A 26,990-nucleotide genomic window follows, 5' to 3' on the forward strand; every position below is an offset into this window, starting at 1 on the left:
TATGAAATCAGAGGCCTCCTGGGAAGTGGTTCCTGAGGAGACAGCATCTGGACCAGTGACATAAATAGGGTCTGTGTGGGGACCAGAGACAGCTCTCCTAGGACGCCAAGAAGAAAGCCAGCTGAACCTCCTGCAGCGGTGGTCATGGGCCACAACAAACGCTTGTCCCGACTGTCATGCCCCCACTGCAGAGCTTTCTTGAAGAGGGGAAAGCAAAGCCCCTGCTGGTGTCCTTGAGCCCTTCTTGCCTCCGCCCAAGAGGGGCCCCAACATCCTTCCCACAAACGCCTCCTCACCTCGTCCATACAAACTTGGTAGGTGTGACGGGGGCATCCCCTCACTCAACCCTGACAGAGGCAGGTGGGTGGTCTCTTTTCCCAGTGAGAACAGAAGACAGGGGGCAGGAACCAGAGGCAAAGTAAGAGATGGCATCGGGCCTGGGGCAGTGCTACAAGCTGGAAAGGAAACCCCAGCGCCTCCCCACCCAGGCCAGAAGGTGGCTGGTGGACAGTTCGGGAGCCTGGGAGGGTAGGAGGCCGAGACCCAGCACAGCTCTGCCCAAAGGGAATGAAGGGAGCGCAGAGAAGTCACCTCTGACCTCCACTGTCTTCCCCAATGTGTGGGGACTTTGCACCTGCCTGACCCATCACTGAGGGTTTCGAGGGCATCGGTGAGTGATGGAGAGCAAAGTACCAGGGGGGCAAAGTACAGGCATGAGACTTTCTGCTCCCCCCACAGCGGGCACCCCAGCCCTCCTTGTTCTCTTCGGGAAAGGAGGAGGTCTGGGGTGGAGGAGGCTGCCCTCAGACTGGCACAAAGCGGGATGGAGAAGGCTGAGAAAGGGTCACCTCCCAGCCGACCGGGCCAGCCCAGGCCTGGTGGGGCTCCAGAGATGAGTGTGACAATTCAGATCAAGGACACACCAAGTCCCAGCATCACCACCTTCGATAGAACGCCCCGTGCACTTACTGTGAGCTGGAAAAGAATCAGGAGGGTCAATCCCAACCCCTTCAAGCCCAAAAGGCTGTTGTATGGTTGGTCCCAGGGGGTCACTCAACCCCTGTGCTTGCCATTAGGGTCCCTTCCAACTCCCCCACCCACCTCCCCATGAAGCCATCCTCACTCCTCTCCCTGCCACTGAGAAGCCACATGACACACTGCAGCTTGTCGCATGCTCAGCCATATGGTTTCTCCTGCTCAGTTAAGGCCCCCCGAAGACAGCAGGTTCTTTGAGGGACGAGGACGGTGGCCTCAGTTGGACCACACGGGGCCTAGCGCAATGCTGGGCCCACACCCGCTCTCCTTGGTGCCTGGTGATCCGTTTGGGCATGAAAACCAGATCATAAAAGATGTGGGCTTGGAAACAATCCACAGCATTCCCAGGGAGACAGCCCCAGGCCCCTCTCCCAGCCCACCCTGCGCCATCCACAGCTTGAATTCTGGTCGGGAACTGGGCTCTCATTCTGCCCATCTGCTCAGCATCTCTTTGGTGGCTTTTTCTCAGTTTCATATTAGCGAGAAAAAAAAAAAAATTCCCTTGAAAACCACAAGCACTGAGGTGGAGAAGGGGCCGTAAAGGACCCGTTGCAGCAGGCGTGCCAGTGGGGGGCAGGGGCCTGGGGGGCGGGGGGCGCTTCTCGGGCTGGAGGCCAGCTTCTGCTCCAGCAGGCCCTTCCCAATGGGGGAAGTAACTAGAGGAGGTTGTCCCTGGTGTGTGGGGTGGGATGAGAGCATCTTATCCAAAATGGTTTGGGTCTTAGAACTGAACTTACTCTATGACTACAGGAGGAACACAGCTATCGTCAATGGGACCTTGGCCAAGTCATTTCCCACCTCCGGGCCTCCAGCTTCCCTAAAGAGGAAATGGATCGGGCTTCCCTGGTGGCACAGTGGTTGAGAATCTGCCTGCCAATGCAGGGGATACGGGTTCGAGCCCTGGTCTAGGAAGATCCCACATGCTGCGGAGCAACTGGGCCCGTGAGCCACAATTACTGAGCCTGAGCGTCTGGAGCCTGTGCTCTGCAACAAGAGAGGCTGCGACAGTGAGAGGCCCGTGCACTGCGATGAAGAGTGGCCCCAGCTTGCCACAACTAGAGAAAGCCCTCGCACAGAAACGAAGACCCAACACATTATTAATTAAATTAATTAATTAATAATTTTTTTAAAAAAAGGAAATGGATCACCCATCCCTGACATTTTGTGACTCCCAAGCTAATCAGTACCAAAGGGGTTTCACTGCCACCCCTAACCCAAGCCTGCACTGCCAAGTGAGACCCTCCTCCACTGCCCAGATGCTGGGAGGGTGGGGGTGCTGATGGAACTCCAGGGCCAGTGACCCTGGAGACATTCCAGCCTCCACCCTCAGTGTCTCAGACCTCGACATGCAGTAATAACCTGGGGAAGTTGGGAGGTATCAGCAAAGCAGAGGCCTAATCCCACCCTGGAGAGGACATTGCAGGCAGGAGCCCAGACCTGCACAGGTGACTCCACAGGTGAAACTGATAGGGAAGGAGGGGGCTTCAGTCCACATCTTGAAGAACACATGTATTCAGGCTTTTTTTTTTTTTTTTTTTTGGCCGCACTGTGCAGCATGCGAACTTCCCCGACCAGGAATCGAACCTGTGGCCCCTGCAGTGGAAGTGCAGAGATTAACCACTGGACGACCAGGGAAGTCCCTGTATTCTGGCTTAATTTAGAAAAGTATTACCTGGAGAAAGAGGGTCTGCTGGGATAGGAGATTCAGACAAAACCAGAGGAGTGGAAGGGAAGTGCCTGCTCCTCCAACCTGGATTCCAGAATAGTCAACACACCATAAACATCTACCAGAACTAGGAACCCACAGAACAGGACGCAGTCGCTGCCCTGAACTCAATGCAGGGACGCGTTGGGCTAACAACATGACTTGGTAAATGCAGTCCCGACACGGCTGCTCCCTCTGTGCTGAGCAGGCTGGGGAGAGGTAAATGAGCATCGTAGTTTTTGTTTGTTTGTTTGTTTGTTTGTTTTGCGGTACACGGGCCTCTCACTGTTGTGGCCTCTCCCGTTGCGGAGCACAGACTCCAGACGTGCAGGCTCAGCGGTCATGGCTCACGGGCCCAGCCGCTCCGCGGCATGTGGGATCTTCCCGGACCGGGGCACGAACCCACATCCCCTGCATCAGCAGGCGGACTCTCAACCACTGCGCCATCAGGGAAGCCCGCATCGTAGCTTTTTTTTTTTTTTTTTTGCGGTACGCGGGCCTCTCACTGTTGTGGCCACTCCCGTTGCAGAGCACAGGCTCCGGACGCGCAGGCTCAGCGGCCATGGCTCACGGGCCCAGCCGCTCCGCGGCATGTGGGATCTTCCCAGACCGGGGCACGAACCCGTATCCCCTGCATCGGCAGGCGGACTCTCAACCACTGCGCCACCAGGGAAGCCCCGCATCGTAGCTTTAAGAAGCCACCAGGACACTAACCCCAGAGGCCACCGTGAGCTCCACATGGTACTCGGCCTCTCCACCGTAGTTGACACATCCGCCCATCCCTCTCACCATGTCCCCAGCCTCGTCCACACCAGCCTTTCCCTGGGGAGGCCACCCCCGGAATCTCCCATCTTCTCACTCCATCCTCTCCCTGGAGAGTTCACCAACCCACCCACCCCTCCACCCCCAGCTTCAATTCCCATCTCTACAAAAATGACTCCAGATTTTTATCTCCAGTCACACCCTTCTTCTGAGCCTGGCCCCCAAATACCCAGCTGCTCAATGACACCCCCATTGGTGTCTCAAGCATGTCCAACTCAGCACTTAGAACTTAAATCCTCATCCTCCCTCCTGGGTCACCCCCTCTCGGAGAATGGCTCTATCGTTTATCCGGTTGATCCAAACCTGGGACCATTCTTGCTTCCTACCTCTCCCCAAATCCTCGTATCTCACCAATCCACCTCCTGGGGGATCTCTGAGATCTGACCACTTCCAGGTGGTCACAGGCCCTTCAGAGTCAGTCCTCTCCCACTGGACTCCTGCAGTGGCCTCCCAACTCACCCCACTTCCACTCCGTTCTGTCCCACACATCCTCCGTACGAGCCAGGGTGACTTTGCAAAAGTCCTGTCACCTTACTCCTCTGACTAAAATCTTCAATGACTTCGATGCCCCTAGTTAGGATAAAGCCCAAAACCTTGAGCAAAACTTCCACGGGTCTGCCTCCTTGTCCCTAACTGTGAGTGCTCTAGCCATCCTTGTTCCTCGAGAATCAACTTCTCTCCTGCCTCAGGGAGGACGGAGCCTATAGCAGTGCTTCTGGAGCTGTAATGTGCATGTGAATCACTAGGGAATGTTGGTAAAATGCAGATCCTGATTCAGTGGTCTGCAGTGAGGCCTGAGAGTCTGCATTTCTAAGGAGCCCCCAAATGAGGCAGGTGCAGCTGGTCTCTTGGCCTCACTCTGAGTGACAAGCATCTAGAACACTCTCCTCCACCTTGACTGCACTTCTGCTTCACTAAGTCCTACTCCACTCTCAGGGTTCAGCTTACTCATCACTTCCTCAAAGCCCTCCCTGACCCTCTCCAAGGCTCGATTAGATCTCCCCTCCACAGACCTTATATTGTCCGAGCTATGCTGTGCTTCTCCTTTGGAACATTCATCACACCTAACTGTCCATCCCTCATTCTTGAAATTATTTTTTCAACTTTTGTCTCCGTAGCTGGATGACAAACTCCAAGAGAACAGGGATCATACTACCTTGTTGCTACTAGGTGCCCAGTGCTCAGCACTAGACCGGGCACATGGTCAGCACGTGTAGCAGAAAGCTGTTGGTCTTGCCTTCCCTGCATCTGTTTCCTCTTCCTCTCATTGTAGCACCTTCAATTTTCCTTAAACCGCCACCCCTCCCCCATTATCCTTTCTTATAGTTTAGACCAGGGGTCCCCAACCCCCAGGCCATGGACTGGTACCGGTCCGCGGCCTGTTCGGAATCGGGCCGCACACCAGGAGGTGAGTGGCGGGCGAAGCTTCATCTGTATTTACAGCTGCTTCCCATCGCTCGCATTACCACCTGAGCTCCACCTCCTGTCAGCATTATGGTGAGTTGTATAATTATTTCATTATATATTACAATGTAATAATAATAGAAATAAAGTGCACAATACATGAAATGTGCTTGAATCATCCCGAAACCATTCCACCCCCCCCAACCACCGCCAGTCTGTGGAAAAATTGTCTTCTACGAAACCGGTGCCTGGTGCCAAAAAAGTTGGGGACCGCTGGTTTACACGGTGGGCAAGAGACCCAGGTCTGGCCAATCAGAGCCTTCCATCTCTGAGATAGACATGTGACCTAAGCCCAGCCAGTGAGCTTCCTCCCTGGGACGTTGGTTAGAACTACTGGGGAAAAAATGATACTCTTCTTTCCACTGGAGTTACTTAGCAAGTAGGAGCTACTGTCACCATCTGCCACCACAGAGCCAGAGCTTGACAAAGGATGAAACACAGAAGAGGAATGGTAAGAGACGGATTTCGTAGATGCAGCCGTGCCTGGAGTCTATACTTGCCATTACGAAGGCAATAAATTTTCTTCTATGCTTAAGCCAAAGCGAGTTATGTTTCTGTCACTTGCCACCAAGAGTCTTGACTAACGCAACTTTCAAATAAATATTGGGTGTTGGGTAAATTAAATGAGCACATAAGTAAAGCCTGCCAAGAGAACTCAGTGACTCCTCCTAGGAGACTTTCAGAATTCCTCCCTGCAAACTCCCGCCATCCGTGAGCAAAGAGACAAGCATCCCACACCCAACTCTGCAGACCAAGGGACTAAAACTCAGAATGGCGATATGTCTCAGTAATACCCTGTGCAAACAAGCCACCCCAGCACCTGACTCGGATGCCAGCACTGTGACTAGGCTGACGAAGGTGGTCTGGCTTTCAGTGCCCCTGGGTGCCCCACCAGGAGGAGAGCAGAGCTGTCTCCTGGGTCAGCCCTGCACCCTACCCACTCCTGCATTCCTAAGTCAACCAGGACAGGCTCTGACTGCCATTCTGTGATATTCCCCCTCAGTTCTGTGTGTGACAGGCATTCAGTGGGGGGTGATAATGGGAAGATGGCTTTTATCTACCTCCTTTGAGGGTATCACTTTGCAACAGATTAGGTCAGGGAAGAGGGGGTACAACAGGGACTCCCAGGAAAGAGATACCTAATTATTTCCCTGTGAGTCACCTTGTAGCAGAACCCCAGGACCTCAGATGACTCAGGTGACGTCTTCAGAGCTAGTCCTCGCCTGGCAAAGTGTGAGGGAGGTGCATTGTTGCCTAGGCAGGATTACTGGCTGAACCAAAGTCCTCCCTGAGGGCCAGCTGAGGCCCACGTGGCCACCCTGCCAGGAAGACTGAACAGTAAAGGGGGAGAGCTCGGTGTAGGGAGGATGCAGCCCCCTCAGGGTCCTGGGATGTAGTCTCCCAGGAAAGAGACTTGGGAATGAAGTGCTAATAGGGAAAGAATTACTGGCTCCCAGAACCTCCAAGGCAACTCTCCCACAGAGATTAGGGTGACAGGGCCAGCCCAGGAGGCCAGTCAGAGGCAGGTAGAGCAGCACACAAGTGCCATTCAAGTCCCAGGAGGGTCCCAGCCCACAGGACTCCTCCTTTCCCACCCCCAGCCCCGGCTCCCAGCTGCAATCTGAGTGTCCCCACTTACTCCCGCCTGGGCCCCTTGTGCCAGAACCTACAGCTCCACAAGGCCTCTCGCTGATCACCAAGCATCCCGCCCACCCCATTCAGCCCCAGTCTATTTCCTCACCGCCCCCTGACACCCCTGAATCTCACAATCACACTTTCCTCCTACACTGGTAATCTCAAGTGGACGCTGCCTTCAGAGGTGTGGAGACACTCCAAGGCCCCCACGGGGACAGAAGCAGCCGGGCCAGGGGCCAAAGCAACAGCACTTTCCCCGCCCACTTCCCCTCCCCACTTACCAGCCGGAAGCCTCTTACCTTCATGGTGGGAGGCGCAGTGAGAGGAGGGGACAGCGGCCGGTCTGGGAGGGTCACATCCGAGCTGTTGGCCAGCTCCTGCTTCCTGTTAGGCCACAGAACACAGAGGAGGTGAGTGGGGGCCTGTCTGCCCCTCCCCTCTCTCCTCTAACAGCAGCTGGGCTTAAGGACACAGTCTAACACATGCAGAAAATAGAGCCAGTGCATTTCTTTGCCAGGATGTGCTAAAATCTTAGGCAGAGCTACTCCCAGTGTGGTTCCTGCACCACAGCATCAGCATCACCCAGAAACTTGTTAGAAATGCACATTCTCAGGTGCACACCAGACTCCCGGGTGACGGGGCCCAGGGATCTGTGTTTTAACTATCTCTCCAGGTGAGTGTGATGCTGAGGTCTGAGAACCACCGGTCTGAAGAGATACAGGACTGGGAAGGAAAAGAAGGGCAGAGGGGTAAACGTTTTCAATTCATCCTCCCTGGGGGGACCCCTTTGTCCCTAAACACACACACACACACACACACACACACACACACACACACGCCCTGGTCAGACTCTGGGAAGACAGGGCTGCCTGCTGTGTGTGCTGCAGGTAAAACTTATTTTAGTCCATGTGGGCTAGGACCGTGGAGAGGCAGCTAAACACAGTCGTGTCACCATGACAACACAATTGCGACAAGTCCGCTGCTCTCACACACTCCCCACTTTCCATCTGGCCCTTGCTGGTGACCAGGGAGTGCTAGTTTACAGTCCAATCAGTAGGGAGAATGTGTGCCATGGAAAAGCCTTCAGAGCGATGGTTACGCACAGGGCCAGCTGGGCAGAACCTGGGGGAGTCTCCGGACGAGGGACTCTGGTGTCCAGGACGTGCCCTGGCTATATCCTGGGACAGGAGGGAGAGGCAAGGATAACAGAATTAAGAGCCTAAGAAGACCAGGTTGAGCCACAAACCCCCCAACTTTGCAACTGTTTGCTTCTCCAGAGCCCCACCCTGAAGCAGCCAAGAGTCAGCCCCCAACCTGGTCCCACTTAAACGACCAAAGGACCCCCACTGCCACCTGGAGACAATGCTTCTGTACTTTGTTCCAGCCCATGTCCTGCCAATGGGGGTGACAGCTCCAACCCCAAGCCCCCTTCGTGAGAGAAGCCATGTTCCCTACAGACCCCCGCCCTCCGTCTTTCCAGAGGAAACCCTGGCCCTGGGGCTCAGACACCAACCCAGCCTGGCTCCCCTCAGCCCAGGCAGGCCCAGCTACCCTGCCACAGCCCCTGCCTGTCCCTGTCACCTGTCCTCCAGGGAGCCAGGTAAGGAGGCTGTGTGAACACCTGGCTTGGTGGAGGATCCACGTGACCCCATTAACCTTAGCCCTGCCAATCCCCCTTTCTGCACCTCCACCTGCCTTCCTCCTCCTTTATTCCTGGACCTTGGACTCACTCCGATGACTGGACAGTGGGGTCCCCTCCCTCCTGATCCAGACTGTAACTAACACAAGAACCAAAGAGCCAAGACTCAACACTCAAGACATGCGCACACACACGGTCACACACAAAGGAACGGACGCAGCTCCTTCTACTTCTCAGTCAGAGCCACCAGCCTCCCCTTGCATTTATGGCCTTGGATGTTACCCTTGTGGGTAACGTCCGGCTGCTCTGGCCCTCGCCTGCCTGTGGGTCCAACAGAGCTGGGTGGGAAACAAGCTTGCTTCCCCTATAGCCACTCTACCCTTTCCAAGCAGGCACTGCTCCTCCTCTATGGGCCTGCAGCCCGAGACTCATGATGATGGAAAAGGAAGGGAGGAAAGGTGCTCAGAGAAGGGGAGCATCACCCTCAGGTCCCCTGAGGTGAGGACGGACAGGGCAGTTCCTCGGTGGGTCTGGGAGCCTGGAAGGGAAAACCATGCAGGGAAGGGAGGGGAGGCAAGCCCCCACCCAGAGTCTACAGGACTGTGTGGGGTTAGCTGAGGAACTCTGGCTTACTCCCCCTGGAGACGGCTTGTGGGCAAACGTGACCAGTAGCTGCCCTGGCTCTCTGGGAACACAGACCCTAAAGGAGGGCAGTGCCAGCAGGCTTTTCACATCAGTGGTCGGGGGACCCTCATATACATAGTCACACTGTCCGGTTCTCTCCATAAGGTGGGAGATGTCCACGCCCGCAGGACCAGAGCAGCTGAGATTATTACCAAGGTCCCTGAGTCCCAGGCAAAGGGCCCTCGTACCCAGCCCCTCGTGGACTAAGCCTCTCTCCCCTGAGCCAGTCTGTTCTCCCTGGACCAGTCTCCAGGAAGTGGTGAGGACTATCACATGGGAGCACGGGGCATCTGCCAGAATGATTTCCCAAAGGATGCTTGGAGCCTGGAAGGTGCTGGAGCAGGAAGGAGCACCAGTGGCTACCGGCCTCCTGCTAGCTCCAGGGCCCTGTCCAAGACTCCAGAGGGGACACCAGGCTGGGCAGAAGGCATGACCACTGCCCTCACAGAGCACATGCACACTGATGGCCGCAAATCAGAAACTACCCTGCCTTGGTACCTAGATGGCTTGGAATGGCTTTACGGGAGGGGATGGGTCACACGGCACCAAACCCTACTCTGGACTTCAGCCCTCCCTCCTAGGAGCCAAAGGTACTTATTTAAGAGCTGACTGCCTGTTACGGATTGAATCATGAACTGCCTTAAAGATATTTTGAAGGTTTTTTTTGGCCACACTGTGCGGCATTTGGGATCTTAGCTCCCTGACCGGGGATCGAACCCGCGCCCCCTGCGTTGGAAGCACAGAGTCTTAACTGGACCACCAAGAAAGTCCCAAGATATTTTGAAGTCTTCACCTACCTGTGAATGTGACCTCGTTTGGAAATAGGGTCTTCGCAGATGTACCCAAGTTAAGATATGGTCATTAAGGTGACCCCTTAATTCAATAGACTAGTGCCCTTATAAGAGGAGAAGGTAGCCACCTGAAGACACAGACACACAGGGAGAATGCCATGTGACAACAGGGGCAGAGGTTGGAATGATGCACCTGGAGCACCAAGGAAGGCCAAGGATTGCAGGCCACCATCAGAAGCTACAAGAGGCAAGGAAGATTCTTCCCTGGAGCCTTCAAGCGGAGCATGGCCATACTGACACCTTGATTTTGGACTTCTCACCTCCAGAACTGAGACAATAAATGTCTGTTGTTTTAAGCTGCCTGGTTTGTAGTACTTGGTTAGAGCAGCCCTAGGAAACAAATACACTGCCCGAGTCCCATGTTCTAGCCTTGGCTTTGTAATTGGAAGACCAAAACCCAAAAGGATGAAATCCCTGCTTCAGCCTCACCACCCCTGCTCTGGTCATCTGGGCTCAACCTCGCCCTGCCCCAGACCTCACAAACAATGACATTTGCGTGTGAGCCACCCTCCCAAGGACAGCCAGGCCCAGCCTAGCCACCAGCTGGTGCTAAGATAAGACAGAGTAAGAACATGGTGCTCAATGCAATCCTAGCCCTTTCTCAGCCAAACACATCACACAAACTGAGTGGTGAGAGTGACATGATTATCTCAAGAGATAACCTTGAATCTGCTCTCATTTATTATAAGCAAAAGGTAAATTATTAGCAGAAATGGTAACCTCCCTCTTATTTGTAATGACTTTCTTGTAACCCACAGTGATCTTGACACGGGTCATAGCACTAAGGTTGGAAACTGCCTCTCGAGCCAAAGCCAGCCCACAGGCAGCTCTAAGGCCGCAGGGTCCCAGACCTACCCAGGAACCCAGAAGAAGAGGGGCTGGTGACAGAGGCAGAGGAGGGAAGCAGGGAGATTACACACTCAGCTAAAAGAGAAGGGTGGTAAGAGCAGGTGTGAATGCACAGGTCAGAAGAGCCTCCCGCCTCTGGGGTCCTGGAGGCGCAGCCCACTCAGCTTCCCTCTGCCCCAGAGCTGCCTGGCACTGAGGTTCTCTACTCTGGGATTCTTTCCCCAGCTAGGAGGGCTCAGGGAGGCCGGGAGAGGTCCTATATGGCTTTAGCCAAATGTAAATCTCAGGAGAAAATGATCAAAGAGCAGGGAGAGGAAGCTGAGAAAGCAGGGGGATGATTCACCCAGATGGGGCTGTTCACAGGGAACTGGGCAGACCTCCAGGCAAAGACGCCACTTACAGCACCCAGGCCTCCAGGGTCCTGGCCTCCAGCCTCCAGTGTCTCTGCCCCAGACCATTTGAAGTCATTGCAGCTACCATCTCTCCCACACTTCTATGAAAAGGACCTATATTAAGAATCAAGAGATTCCTGGGTTCAAGTTTGTCTCTACTTGCTACCCCACTGTGTGACCTTGGTTACGTTACCTCACCTCTCTGTGTCCCAGTTCCTTCCTCTGCAAAGATGGGGGTGATAATGTTCTGAGGAATTAAACATAATGGCTGTGAAATAAAATATAAAGTCCTATACAAATGTAGACCATTATTATTATAACTCATAAAATGGGGATCAGGTTTCCAAGTGGAAAGAGAGAAGCAAGGGTCCAGGGCTGTTTACGTGTCTTTGAAAACATTTCTGGCATCTCAAATAAGCACCAGTTCTAGCCCCGGGGATCTACCGTCAGGATCGTAACCATTGGTTAATAATCAACAACAGGAAAAATCCCCTGTAACAGCAGATGGCTCTGGGGACAGGTTTAAGCCCTCCTTCTGGCACAGAGTTTCTCCCAAACCTACACACTCCCCTTGTCTGCATCTCCCACTACACCCGTTCCCCAGCCACCCTGCCATGTTCGGCCCTGCTTTCTCTTGCTTTCCAAGTAGCCAAGCTAGAGAAATGCATACAGCTGGCCGCTATGAAGAGCTTCCCAGGAAAACCAAACCAAAAGGAACGAGACACATCATCACAATAGCCAAAAGGTGGAAATAACCCAAGCAGCCATCAACCGATGGATGGATAATCAACATGGTCCCTCCACACACTGGAATATTATTCAGCCATAAAAAGGAATGAAGTACTGATACATGCTACAACGTGGATGAACCTCAAAAACATGCTAAATGACAAAAGCCAGAAACAAAAGGCCACTATTACATGATTCCATTTATACGCAATATCCAGAATAGGCAAATCCAGAGACAGAAAGCAGATGAGTGGTTGCCGGGGCCGGGGGCAGAAGAAGGGGTAGGGAGGGTCTGCTCACGGGTCCGGGGTTTCTTTTGGAGGTGATAAAAATGTTCTGGAACTACACAGTGGTGATGGCACAGCTTTGTGAATATACTAAAACCCATTGAACTGTACACTTTAAAAGGGTGAATTTCATGGTATGTAAATCATACCTCAATTTTTTTTTTTTTTTTTTTTTTTTTTTTTTTTTTTTTGCGGTACGCGGGCCTCTCACTGTTGTGGCCTCTCCCGTTGCGGAGCACAGGCTCCGGACGCGCAGGTTCAGCGGCCATGGCTCACGGGCCTAGCGCTCCGCGGCATGTGGGATCTTCCCGGACCAGGGCACGAACCCGCGTCTCCTGCATCGGCAGGCAGACTCTCAACTACTGCGCCACCAGGGAAGCCCTCTGGCTGCCTTTTGATGGCCCCGGGGGCTGTATGCAGGGTCTTACATTCTGGAGATGCTGAAGATGCTGACTACGGTTTCCTGACTAATCCCACCTGTTGAAAGCAGTGCCTTTCTTCCCCACCCCCAGCATTCTTAAGTACTTGCAGCATAGTACTTAAGAACTTAGGAGAGGGCTTCCCTGGTGGCACAGTGGTTGAGAGTCCGCCTGCCGATGCAGGGGACACGGGTTCGTGCCCTGGTCCGGGAAGATCCCACATGCCGCGGAGCGCTAGGCCCGTGAGCCATGGCCGCCGAGCCTGTGCTCCACAACGGGAGAGGCCAAAACAGTGAGAGCCCCGCGTACCGCAAAAAAAAAAAAAAAGAACTTAGGAGAGGGTTTTGGAGTTCCAACTTTTCACATTTCCAAACCCTGCATAACCAACTAGACCATAAACGATAGGAAATAAAACAAAGTGAAATTAAAAAGCTTCCAGAGAAATCATCATAAGAAGGAGATACGATGGGAAGAAAAGGGAATTGGAAGCCAGGACTGGCTCCTACCAGCTCTAGCCGTGACAAGCTGGACCCTCAGAGTCTTATTATCTCTGCTTTCCCCTCTGCAGAATGGGCAGGCTAACCCCAACTCCTGTTCCCTGCACTGGACTTGGAAAATTGCGCTCAACTCTTCAATATGACTAGAGTCTTAGACAGTTTTCGTGGTGGCAGAGAATTGTGTGGTCATTGGGCAAGCCGGGCCAGGGGGAGGGACAAGCAGGGACTGGGCTGGGTATGGGCTGCGGGTCCCTGCCCAGAGGAATCCACCTTGCTGTCTACAGAGACCCAAGGCCAGAGGCACAATCACGTAGCCCTCATTCCAGCAGCCAGCTGTGCTGGGGCATCCCTGTGGTTGGAAACATGTCCGAGAAGTTCTGTCCATCATGGCAGGACAGCCTGGCAGATGCTGGAGTAGAGGGCCAGGCTCCAGCCTCGAGGGAGGCGGGCAGGCAGTGTGTACAGTGGATCAAAGGCCCTGGCGTTCTGGTCCAACAGACCTGGGTTTGAATTCCAGTGCCACCCCTGATTAGCTGTGTGACCGTGACCAAGTTACTTCGCCTCTCCCCACCTCAGCTTCCTCATCTGTAAAATGGTATAATAATACTCACCTCCTTGGGTGGTCTGAATAAGGCCTGTAAAGCACTTAGCACAGTGCCTAGTCCACAGCAAAAACATAATACCTGGCCGCCATTGTCATTGCCAAGGCTGCCGTCAGATAAGCTGGAGGGAATGGGCACGGTGGCGGGGACATGAAGGCAGAAAGCCAATCAGAGAGCAGAGAGGAGGCAGGGACGGCTTCAAATCCGAGGGAACCTGGATGCCCACATACTTCAGACAGGAGAGTCCAGCCACTGTGTGGGGGCCGCCAGGCCCTGGGTTTGTGCATATGGCTTGATCCCAAGCCCCAAGGGCCCAGATATGGGGGTGAAGACATTACTGTCCACACTCTGCTGGGGCCAGTGTAGAAGGGGAGAAGGATGCCAGCCCAGCAGAACGGGCGGGGGAACGGAGGGAGGGAAGGGGACACAGGATTCAGGAATGAGAGGCTCCAACACGCAGAGGGATTGAGTCCCGATCCCCCCCTTGGAGAGCCCCTTGGGAAGGAGCAGGTGTTGCTCACCTGTCCGCACCTGGCAGGGCTGGCTCTGGTGACACATCCTATTCCCATACACACTCTAAGAGGACCCAGGAGACTCAGAGCACAACTCTGGACCTTCGAGGATGCAAAACTCCCCAGGGAATGCAACCCCAACCCCACCCCACCGTGCCCACCCAATCCCAGGGTTCACAGACGCAGAGACCAACAGAGCCGGGAGAAACCAATAGAAGCCACCCGACAGCCTGATCACGGTGACGAGGACACTGAGGCCCAAAGAGGCAGAGGGAGATGCCCAAATCCCACAGCAAGCCTCTCTCTTCTTCTCCTGAGAAGAGCTGCGGCTCCCCGGGTCACCTCAGCATGAACGTGGGAGCTGAGCAGGTCACGACATCTCAGGAAGAACCTGAGGAAGCACGGCTGGTTTATGGACAAACGTTTATAAAGCATGAGTGCCGGGGCCCTGTGTGAGGGGAGAGGTGGGGCTGGGCTCCCGGGGATCTACGGGTATACGGCTGCGCAGGTGTGCCAGGTGTGACTCCGCCGCAGGCCAGCACGTGGGACCAAGGGGAGGCCGGGGCGATGCTCTGTGCCTGCAGCTGCAAAGAACATGCCGGCGTCTCTGGGCGTGTAGGGGGAGGATGGCACTGCCCTTCCCTGGAGGACCCTGAATCCCTAAACTGGGCCAGGGGTAGGAGAAAGGGCAGGTTTCGGGAGGAGCAGCACACGACAGGGCAAACCAGCCATGGGAACCAGCTGTGGCCCCCGGCTGGGGGGGACACAGCCTCCCTCCCGGCATTACAACTCAGAGGTGATGGACCAACCCGTCCACAAGGGCAAACCTGCACACTCCCGGGAAAATACGCCTTTACTGAACACATAAGCTTTAGAACTGACTCAGGCCATAGGGTTCACATGAGGAAGCAGAGACTCAGAGGGGTTCCATGTGGGCCTGAGGGTCACAGTGTCAGAAAACTGGAGAGTCGGGCCTCAGCCCCAAGATCTCCGACTCCAATTCCATGGTTCCTTCCAGTCACAATGAGAAAGCCAGCTCTGCCGGGCCCAAGGGCCCCAGCGGCATCTGAAAGGAGGACGCTGGCCAGCAGCTTCCACGTCCTTTAAGCTTGAGCTCTTGGGGACCAAGGATGGGCTGTGTGTCTTAGCATGGGCGGTGATATCAGGATTATTTACACGCCTCTGAGAAGACAATCCGGGAGGGAGAAGTGAAATTGCAAAAGCCATACTGGAGGCACAGCGCACCCATGTGAAAGACCCATCTGCCAAATGTGCACTGTGGGTTATGGGTTAAAACAGATACAGAATAAAGAGGGGGCCAGGTCTCCTTGGGAGATCAGCTAAGGTTATCGAGGAGGTGACAGCTGAGCCAGACCTGGAGGGAAAGGCCAGCATCTGTCTGGGAGAGAAAGAGGAAGGGGAAAGGTGCTGAACAGAGGCACAAAGGAGTGAAAGCAAGGAACACTATGGGGCCGCAGAGGAAACACATGCCTGGCACCTAACAGGCCCTCAAAAAGGAAAAGTGAAAACGAGCAAGCAGGCCTCAGGGCCTCTCATGTACTAGGTACTGTTGGAAGTGACCCACATATCCTATCTCGTTTCACACTCACGACAACCCTCTGCAGCAAATATCATTAACCCCACTTCATAGATGGGGAAACTGACACTCAGAGAGGTTAAGTTATTCGCCCAAGTTCCCACAGCAGGAAAGTAGCAGAGCAAAGCTTGGACCCACGCAGTCTGGCTCCACAGTCCACGATGTCAACCACGGTGCCACCCTGCCTGCCGGGAAGAGCTAGAGCCCGCTCAGGACAAGCATCCACATCGCACTTTCCCAGAGTGGGGGGTGGGGGGCATGCTTCCCTGTGGGCACCTGAGGTGATCTGGGGTGCCCTTTATTGCAATAATCGCTTATTGATCTTCTACTTGTGGCAGGCCACCCTGATCTTCCCTTTATGCTAGTGACATAACGTCATCTTCTAAAACGAGTTCATTCAAGTTTTTAAAACTGAGCCAGTTAAAGAAAACTATTAAGTAACAGATACAGGTGTCACACAGACATGACAGAAGCACTGAAGGTGGTTTGGGAAACAGGCACTGAGCCAGCTGAACTCTGTCTCATGGGCAAAGGGGAGCGTGGACGTGGAAGGCAGGTGGCTGACCTGCAGGGTTTTGCTGGAGGGCCCCAGGCAGCAGAGCGGAGGACGCAGTGACTGGAAGGGGAGGGGCGAAGGGAGCAACAGCATGGGAGGGGCTCCATTCCGCTTATGGTCACAAAAATGAAAGGAAAGGGTCTGATCCATCAGGCATTTCATAGCCAAAATTAAGGGCACTTGGTGACTAAGAGAAAAGGAGGAAGAGACAGCCAAAAACGTGAAAAGACTAGGGTTTCAGAAAACTGAGTGATGCTTCAACCATGACACAGACAAAGGAGGAGAACTGGGTTTGCAGAGGCAGACGATAAAGCGTTCATTCTGGATGTGCTACAGCTCAGGAGCCCCTGGGATCCCCAGGTGGGATCAGAAAAGAACTGCAGCCTAAACAGAGACACAGGTGTAAGGAAAACAGAGGCAGGAGCTGAGGCCATGAGAGGAAAGGAGGCCCCCAGGGAGAACAGGTAGGGCTGAAAAAGCAAAAAGGAACAGAAGCCTTCAGCAGGGCAGATAAGAAGAGGTGAGAGGGAGGACCATGCCCGGATGGAGTCTGGAAGCCAAGCGAAGGGCAAGTGCCAAAGAAGCGATGGTGGGCAAGTCACCCCATTGTCCAAGAGGCTCCATGTCCATAGCACTGAGGAAATAACCTGCCTGCCTGTCATCCAGCCCCTAATGTACTGCATCACTTGAAAACTGCTGAGTGAGCAGCTTCCCTCATGTGGTCAGCGGTTCTGCTTAGCACCGCCTGGCCTCAATTGAGGAAGCTACATCATGGTCAGAGCAAAGGCAGCCAGCTCACAAGGTCACAGCCCCAGACAGCTTCAGAATCAAAATCATAAAGCCACGGAGTCACAAAGGCACAGAATATCAGCATTTTCCCAACCTGTGCGGATTTCCTGACCTGGATAGCAAGTATATGGGTGCTCATTTCGCGCTTCAGTTTGGACATAGGACATGTATCACAATAAAAAATAATTGTTAAGCGGTTCTCTCTCACTTTCTTTAGGAGAGATGAATATAAATATGGATATGGATATAGAGCTAGAGATAGAGACAGATATACTCTTAAGCCTGCTGAGACTTTATGATGAACATATAAGACTGATCACATGCATTTATTTTGCTTCTCTGAAGCCCCTTAAAAAGGTGTGAAATGGGGGGCTTCCCTGGTGGCGCAGTGGTTGAGAGTCCGCCTGCCGATGCAGGGGACACGGGTTCGTGCCCCGGTCCGGGAAGATCCCACATGCCGCTGAGTGGCTGGGCCCGTGAGCCATGGCCGCTGAGCCTGCGCGTCCAGAGCCTGTGCTCCGCAATGGGAGAGGCCACAACAGCAAGAGGCCCGCGTACCGCAAAAAAAAAAAAAGGTGTGAAATGACACAAGCAAATGCAATGGAAGAAGAAAATTCAGCCTAGAAGAGATTACAAGTGCCTGGAAGAAGGATGGGGGATGGATGACCTGGGGGAGTGTTTGATACTTGAGACATTAAGTCTTTGGACCCTATCACCCAAACTTTCACTTCCTCACCAACCACATGACCTCATCAACCACCACCACCACCACGAGAAACTGAACCATTCCTAAGAAAAGACAACATCTAGGTTCCTCCAATGAAAAGGGCAGCTTACTACCCAATCATCACCCTGCATGGAAACCCCCAGGTGCACGCCAGCCCAAGCACACAGGGCTCCCAACCCACTTCCAGTACCTCACTCTTAAGGACCTAGGGACAGCTAAGGGTGGCCAGACATTTGAGGAAAGCCTCCAACATAAGCAAGAGACATCAAAATAAACAAGAGGAACCTGAAAGAAACAGACACTGCAAGGAACCAATGGAAAATTCAAAATATACTATAAAGTAATATAGCCTCAGATATAAGACAAGATTTTACATGCACAACACAAGGAGAGAACACTGTAAAAATGGAATGATCAGGAAAGAAAGAGATCTCAGAAAAGAGAAATATGATTGGAAGGCTAAGTTGAGGAAGTCTCCCAAAAAGTAGGACAAAAAGATAAAAATATGGAAAATGAAAGAGAAAAGGTAAAAACGTCAGAGGATCCAATATCTAACCAATAACGTTTCCAGAAAGAGGTAATAGAGAAGAGAGAAGGGAGTTGTGGTAGCTAGTCTCCAAAGGTGGCCTCCCAGTGAGTATATCTCTTGGTATTGATGCACTTGTACCGTCCCCGCTGCCGCCTTGAATCTGGGCTGGCCCTGTGACTCACTTTTGACTGACAGAATGGGAAAGAAATAATATTACTTAACTTCCAAGGCTGAGTCATAGGAACCCTTGAAGGTTCCACCTCGATCTCTAGGAACATTTGCTCTAGGGAAAGCAAGCCAGCATGTAAGAAGTTTGACTATCCTGAGATTGCTGTGCCATGGCTAACACATGGAGAGGTTGCATGGAGAGACACCCAGCCAGCTCTCAAATGTCCCAGACATCTCAGTCCATACAAGTGAAGAAATCATCTTGGACATTTCACCCCCAGCACATGCAAAGAACCGAGGAACCAAGCCAGAACCAAGGCCCCAGACATATGGCCCCAGCTGAGCATCCCAACCATCTCCAGCCATCTGAGCCACCCAAGATGAGGTCTTAAACATACTGGAGCAGAGATAAGCCATCCATCACCAATGTGCACTACCTAAAATCCTAACACACAGAGTTTGAGCATAATAAAATGGTTGTTGTTTCACCTTAACAGGAGAAATTTATCAGAGAATCAGTACAAGAAAACTTCCCAGAACTGAAGGAAGGACCTGAGTCTCTGGGTCCACTAAGCACCCAGCACAGTTAATGGCAAAGGATCCACCCCAAACATTGTCAGGGAATTTCAGAATGCCTAGGTAAATGAAAAATCATCCACAACTCCAGAAAGGAAATACAAAAACACACCATATACAAAGGAATGTAAATCAGCATATCATCAGACTTTTCAACAGCAATTATAGAATCTAGTACAAACAATGATATAATTAATACCTTCAAAACTCTGAAGGAAAATTATTTTCAACCTAACATTTTATACCCAGGCAAACTATCACGCAACTGTGAGAGTAGAACAAAGATATTCTGAAATATGCAAAAGCCCAAAAAAATTTACCACCTTGCACCCTTTCTTGGAAGGCTACTGTTAAAAAGCAGCAATCAATCCAGCAGAAGATAGAAAGTTCTGGAAGTGAGGTCTCCTGTTAGAAAAAGTAGAACTGACAGGATATGCAGTGGGCATAAGCTTTGGGGTGGGGGAAGAAAAGCTATTAAAGGAATTATGGTAGAATAAATTAAAATAGTAAAAGAAAAATAAAGATAGGTATATAGAAAACTGCACTAACGGGGGAAACATGAGTTGCTTATTAACTCTCGTAAAAATAAAAGGTTATACAAGAAGGGAAACACAATTATAGCATCCTCTTTGGCTCAACAATAATATTTACACAGTTATAATAAGTAAACATGGACTATTGAATTGAACAACAACAAAAAAAATGGTGCTAGTGGAAGGATACACTGCGCATTAAGTGGCCGCAGGTCTTGGCTGAATTCCTGGTAAAACCTGGGAAGGAAGGAGCACGCCCCGAACCCACCTCCAGAGTGGCCAACACTGGGGTGTTTTAAACCATCCATGCTAAGAAACCACCCAACAGTCTGTTGGCATTAGGAGTCACCCTATCACAGAGCAAACCAGCCTCCCGGCTAAGCTATCACTCCAAGACTCTGCTTCTTAATTCTTTTTTTTTTTTTTGCAGTACGCGGGCCTCTCACTGTTGTGGCCTCTCCCGTTGCGGAGCACAGGCTCCGGACACGCAGGCTCAGTGGCCATGGCTCACGGGCCTAGCCACTCTGCGGCATGTGGGATCTTCCTGGACCGGGAACCCGTGTCCCCTGCATCAGCAGGTGGAATCTCAACCACTGCACCACCAGGGAAGCCCACTGCCTCTTAATTCTTAACTCTTCTGAATAAGTTATTACTTGGTGATATACCACATTAAGGATTTTCATCATTGGTTCAAACTAAATCATAGTCTCAGTGGGGAGAGATCATAGCATTTCAGGGTAAGTATGTCTGATCTTTTCAATTAATAATGTCATTCCCTATCTGAAAATTTCACTCATTAGAAAGACAAATGCTTGGAGCTGTTTTCCAGGACCGAGACAGGGCACATGGCCCACCCTCATTCTTGCACCACTGGGAGATGAATGTCCAGGGTAAGGGGGATCCCCCTGGGGCCAAGAAATCAGCCATAGCTGACTCAGCCCACAGGAGCGAGGGCTACAATCTCTTCTTACCAACAACATGCTCTGACCCAGCCTACAGAACCCAAGCAGATGAACCAAACCCAGCAAAATCAAACCTCTTGCCTCCTCCCAGCACTGGCTTCTCTCTAGTGGACACTAGGAAAGGAAGGATAATTGTGAGAGCCTCCAGGAGCATCCCGGAATCTGGGTGTGATCCTTGCAGTATTCTATGACTGGAAGGTTCAGAAGAAGGGCTTGGCAGCCTGGAGCACCCCTGGATAACCAAGAGCCCCAAGTGATGAGCAGAAACCTACTTCCCAGGCCAGGCCCACCTCCTGAATCAGTGAGAACAGAAGCCACCTCTGTCTGGCCCCTTCACAGGTCTCTAACATGTACCCTGCCCACTGGCCCATCCCCAGCATAGCAGCTGGCACTGAATGAACTCAATAAGAGTTCAGAATAAGAAAATGAGAAACTCATAGACCTTCAGACCTAGAGGGCTAAGTTAGAGCAGCATGGGGCAGGAGGCTGCTATCTCCACTACAATCTGGTCTATTCACTGTTGTGGCTTCAACTGACCTCAGTGCCCTGCTCAAGAGTCTGAGACACAGTTAACCCATTCCCCACCAGTCTGATCTGTTACTAAGCTCATGTCATTCCCTGGTAACTGATTCTGCTTCCGAGCTTGGATTATTCGTCCGGACATGGACAGTGGACATAAAAGAAGCATCCTTCATCATCACTGTCATCCTCATCATACCAGCTAAGATGTATTTAGTACTATGTGGAGCTCTTTACATGCATTATTTCATTTCATCTTTTCAACAACCTGGGGTAGATACAACAACAATGGGGTAGATACAGAATTATTCTGTCATTTTACAGATGAAGAAACTGAGACTCAGAGAGGTTAAGTGACTTGTGGAAGGTCCAACAGCAAGTAAGTAGCAAAGCTGGGATTCTAAGGGGCCCTGGAGGGCAAGTTCTAGATGGCTCCCCTCTGTTACACTCCTGCTTTGGTGGCCTCAGCATCAATCCTGGCTGCTGCAGAGCTGGCAGCCAGGGCACTGGGATCATTCATTAAACATTCTGCTGGGGGGCTTCCCTGGTGGCGCAGTGGTTGAGAGTCCGCCTGCCGATGTAGGGGACACTGGTTCGTGCCCCGGTCCAGGAAGATCCCACATGCCGCGGAGCGGCTGGGCCCGTGAGCCATGGCTGCTGGGCCTGTGCGTCCAGAGCCTGTGCTCCACAACGGGAGAGGCCACAACAGTGAGAGGCCCGTGTATCACAAAAAAAAACAAAAAACAAAAAACATTCTGCTGGGAAAAGAGTAGTTCAAGAGCCTTGAAGTTCCCTCCTACAACAACCTGGGGTCCAAAAGCAGTGCTGCCGGGAAAGGGGCCTGGGATGAGTATTCTTTTAAGAGAAAGTTACTTTTCATTTGCTAAATGCCTAAAAAAATATCCCTTTAAATAAAAATAATCTATTCTGGATTGTTTCAAAGGACACCACGACTGAGAGACTATCATTCCAATTCTGATTTTCACATTTTATCGTAAATATTAATAGAAACTCATTGGGAACAAATTCAGAGGATCCAGAGGCATCTCATGAAGTGGACTGGGGGCAGGGAGGGGCCCTGCCACATCTGCTTTCTGCTCTTCTGATGCAACCCATCAAACCAGAGCAGGCGAAGCCCCAGGGAGCAGACCCAGCACCTGCCACAGGGAATCAGGGCTGAGAAAAGGCTGCTGTTTCAGCCTTCCTCCTGAATCATTTCCAGCTGCCCTGGTCACTTAAGTGACAAGATGATACATCAACATCAATAATGCTGGAAGGGTCTGTCCATGGACATGGCCTTATTCTCCCCAGGAGGCATGAAGTCAGCCTCGACAGGCAGCTGGGGCCACTGAGAAGTAAGGGCCCCTGCCCAGGACCTCTGTTGTCCTTTCCCAGATCTCCCTGTCCCAAGGACCAGACCAAAGAGAGACAGGAAGAGGCCACTCCTCGGCCAGCCAGAAAATCATCTGATAAATAGGCACTGCTGGAACTTAGTGTGTGTGATGGGATGGGAGAAGCAAGTAAGGGGAGAGGACACAGCTCTTTCTGCTAGAGGAGCCGGGCACAGCTCAAGACTCAGAGGGGCGGGACTTCCTTGGTGGTGCAGTGGTTAAGAATCTGCCTGCCAATTCAGGGGGCATGGGTTCGAGCCCTGGTCCGGGAAGATCCCACCTGCCGAGGAACAACTAAGCCCATGAGCGACAACTACTGAGCCCGCGCACCTAAAGCCCATGCTCGGCAGCAGGAGAAGCCACCGCAGTGAGAAGCCCACGCACTGCAACAAAGAGTAGCCCCCGCTCGCCGCAACTAGAGAAAGCCCGCGCACAGCAACGAGGACCCAACGCAGCCAAAAATAAATTTAAAAAAGAAAAGACTCAGTGGGGCACCAGGGCCCTTTGCTGGCCTCCAACCTGCCCCCCATGCATCACCCGACTCCTCTGGGCACTCGGTAACTATCTGTTGAATGAATTGAAGAGCTTGAGGGCTATGACGGGTCAGTACCCCATGAGGAAGCATGATGAGAACTTTCCAAGAAATGAAAGATCCTCCAAGAAATGAATCTACTCGCAGACTAAGCTGTAAGTGATCTGAGGACGGGAACTGTCTTGGCCACCTCCGTAGAGCACACAGGGCCCAGGGCAGCACTGCAGACCCTCAAAACTGTCTGTTAACACTAAGACCTTACATTCATATAACAATTTGCACTGACAACGTTTATCATCACCTTCTCTGCCAAGCACGGTTTGGGGAAGATCATCAGGACGAGGCGTGATGTTTTTGTCTTATATATAGATGTGTCAGCTGAGGCCTGGAGAAGGCGGGATGGTTTCCTAAAGAACTCACAGCGAGTTAGTGGAGAGACTAGAACTCAAACTCAAGAATGACTCAAGGTCTGTGGGCTGAGCTCTCCTGTTTATGTGTGGAGTGAATGAGCGAAGGGAAGAATGAAGGAAAGAGCAGCTGCGTCCCCTCTGGTCTCTCCCACCTCTGCCTTTCCTCAGCAAAGCACGGAAATCACCACACCTGGTTTTCCCTGCTCAGTCAGGGTCCCGCCAGGAAAGGATGGTCCTCACTCGCAGTGCAAACTCCAGGCAGGCTTCCAAGAACCACACCCTGAGCTCCTTACAGCTACCACTCACCCTCCGCACCTCCAACAGTGCTGAACAATGAATTCCTGTCTGGCCGAGCAAAGGACTTGGCCGTGTCCTTGTTGAGGCAGCACGTGGGCTGTCCGCTGAGGCCAGGAACGCAAGCCATCAGGGGGAGGTGGCCCCCCGCAAATCATCCCTGTAGCCCCAGCTCTCCCTTGGGAGAGGACAGCAGGCAGAGGCCAGGTCTGACAAGGAGCCCAGGGTCCGCACAGACCAGGGGTGACTGCGGTAGCCTGTCCTAGCTTTGCTATCGCTCAAAAGGCTGGCTGACATCTCCCAGTCCCCTGCCTGTCCTTTCTGGGTCCCTCTCCAGATCAGAAGGTGAGCACGGAGCAAAGTGACAGGGCCATCCACCCGCCTATCTGGGTCAGAGCCTCTGAGGCCTGGCTGACAAGGCCCCAGGCCACATGGCAGGGCCCTGGGATTCTCCGCCAATCGCCCCAGGAACAGAGCTGACTAACGCCCGAAGCTCAAAAGCCAACTCCCAAGGGAGGCGGCAGCTTTATCCTGCTCTGAGCTGCAGATGGAATAGGTAAATGTAAGCTCTGAGCTGCAGATGGAATAGGTAAATGAGTTTTTTTTTTAATGTGTTTGTTTTACAAATTTACAGAACGGGGATTGGGGGTGGGGCAAGGGGACAGGGCAGAGGATGATAAAAGAGGAAGAAAAGAAAGACAGGGTGGAGAGAGGGGGAAGAGAGAAAATGGAAGCTTTTAGAAGCTTCTAGGTGGAAGACACTTCCCTCCCCATAACGGCCAAAATCCACAGAGCTGAAGAAGCCCCAGCAGGCGGGGGGTCACCCAGAGCTGAGGCTTGTGGCAGGAACATCAGTGGAACCACACAAAGGGCTGGGCCAGGTCTTTCTGGGAAGAAGTGGCAAGAATGGAGGAAACCGGGCTTCCCTGGTGGCGCAGTGGTTGAGAGTCCGCCTGCCAATGCAGGGGACGCAGGTTCGTGCCCCGGTCCGGGAAGATCCCACATGCCGCGGAGCGGCTGGGCCCGTGAGCCATGGCCGCTGAGCCTGCGCGTCTGGAGCCTGTGCTCCGCAATGGGAGAGGCCACAACAGTGAGAGGCCCGTGTACCGCAAAGAAAAAAAAAGAATGGAGGAAACCTTTGAGCATCCCCTTGAGGAGCGGCAGCGGTTGCCCTAACATCCCAGTGACCTGCGGACAGGAAGTGCTTTCCCCCCAAGCCAGGGGAGCTCAGGACAGGCTTCACTGCCCTCAGAGCTGCCAGTTCAGCCCTTGACGGCTCCCATCAAGTCAGACCCTCACCAAAAGGCCATTCTCCCCAGCTCCCCAGCTCCCCCCACCGGACTATGAACTCCAAAAGGGCAGCGATCAGGCCTGCCTCATTCCTGCTGGATCCTCAGCCCCTACCCAGGCTCAAGGACTGATATGTAATGGGGGACATGGATGGACAAACAGACAATTATGCCGCCCCAGGGAGCTTACAGTCAGCTCAGAAGGGAAAAGTGAATGGACAAGAGGCCAGCTTGAATGCATGGGCACCAACAGGGGTGGGATTCAAAGCAAGAGAGATCATGGGGACTGAGCTGACTGGGTTCAAGCCAAGGGGAGGGACCAAGGAGGAAGCAGCGCCCCTTCGATGTGAGAAGTGCTTGGAGGTGGAGCCAAGCCCAGTGCATGCAGAGGGCAGGCGGGGAGGGAGTGGGCAAAGCCAGTGCCCATCCTGACTTCACCACACCCTCTGGAGATAATTATAATTTTGCTGAGCACTGGCCAGCGCCAGCCTCTGGGTTCCGCGTGCTAGACACACCGTCTCACTGACCCTCACAACCACCACTGTTACTACCCCAATCGTACAGATGAGAAAACCAAAGTCCAAAGAGGTGGAGTGCCTTGCCCAAGGTTACCCAGCTACCAAGGGGTGAAGTGGGATCTGCGCCCAGGTTTGCCTGAGTCCGCAATGGGGCTCGAGGCAGCAGGGACACCCAAATGCTCCAGGACAGGCCCCCTGGGACAGCAGCACCAAAACTGGAGAATGTCCCACCTCCACAAGAACCAGAGTTGTCTGGCTTCCCTCCTGTGCCCTCAGGCTGGCCGCCTTGCTGTTTTCTTTGTGGGGCTGTTGAACCAGCGAGGTCAGGGTGGCAGTGAATGAGCCCAGGGAAGAAAACACCTGTCCCGGGTCCAGGAAGTTCCCACATGCCGCGGAGCGGCTGGGCCCATGGGCCATGGCCGCTGAGCCCGCGCGTCCGGAGCCTGTGCTCCACAACAGGAGAGGCCACAACAGTGAGAGACCCGCGTACCGCAAAAAAAAAAAAAAAGAAAACACCTGTCCCATGCCCAGTGTCCGGTGGGGTGTCTTAACCAAGGCCCTTCCCTTGGCAATGGATCTCCCAGGGAGGGAGAGGGCTCCCCACAGCCCTGCCCCCACCCAGCGCACCCTCTCCCCACTCAGCCTCACCCACGCCGGGTCTGCCTTTGCCGTCCCTGTGATGACCCCCTTTTCTGCCTCCAGCTCAGGCCTCTCCTCTGAGAGTCAGATCCCACTGCCAGCTGGACTTCTACTCTGGGATCTCAGCACCTCAAACTCAAAGTGTCCAAAAGTGACCTCAACGCTTCCCCCAACCTATTCCTCCTGCTGGGTTCTGTCTCCCAATCAAAGGCCCCGAGCACTCCTGACTCTTCCTCCTGCCTTATGCCTGACAGCCAACCCCAAGGTGAACCCATGGACCTGCAGCAGGAGCATCACGTGGAAGCTCATTGAAAATGCAGGTTCTCGGGCCCACCCCAGACCCACCAATGGGAAGCTGCATTTTTTTTTTATGGAAAGGCGTTTAATTTTAAATATAGCAGTGTGTACATGTCAATCCCAAACTCCCAGTCTATCCCTTCTCCCCACCCTTCCCCCCATCCCTGGCAACCACAAGTTCATTCTCTAAGTCTGTGAGTCCGTTTCTGTTTTGTAAAAAAGTTCATTTGTATCATTATTTTTTTAGATTCCACACACAAGCCACATCATAGGAGATTTGTCTTTCTCCGTCTGACTTACTTCACTTAGTATGATAATCTCCAGGTCCATCCATGTTGCTGCAAATGGCATTATTTCATTCTTTTTAATGGCTGAGTAATATTCTATTGTATATATGTATCACATCTTCTTTGTCTAGTCATCTGTCGATGGACATTTAGGTTGCTTCCATGTCTTGGCTATTGTAAACAGTGCCATAATGAACAATGGGGTGCCTGTATCCTTTCAAACCATGTTTTTCTCCTGATATATGCCCACGAGTG

At 52.7% G+C, this 26,990-nt stretch overlaps 1 protein-coding gene across 1 annotated transcript in view; it reads right to left on the reverse strand.

Moving 5' to 3' along the window:
* RAP1GAP2 (RAP1 GTPase activating protein 2) overlaps positions 1 to 26,990 on the reverse strand; it is a gene marked incomplete at both ends in the record, with an annotated part of 216,889 nt that overhangs the window by 91,875 nt on the left and 98,024 nt on the right. Inside the window, one exon of the mRNA XM_079725572.1 lies at positions 6,961 to 7,045. Coding sequence (XP_079581698.1) covers positions 6,961 to 7,045 — 85 coding nt within the window. The remainder of the gene's footprint in view (positions 1 to 6,960; positions 7,046 to 26,990) is intronic.

This window comes from Hyperoodon ampullatus, assembly GCF_949752795.1.
Source record: "Hyperoodon ampullatus genome assembly, chromosome: 19".
NCBI classification, from domain to species: domain Eukaryota; kingdom Metazoa; phylum Chordata; class Mammalia; order Artiodactyla; family Ziphiidae; genus Hyperoodon; species Hyperoodon ampullatus.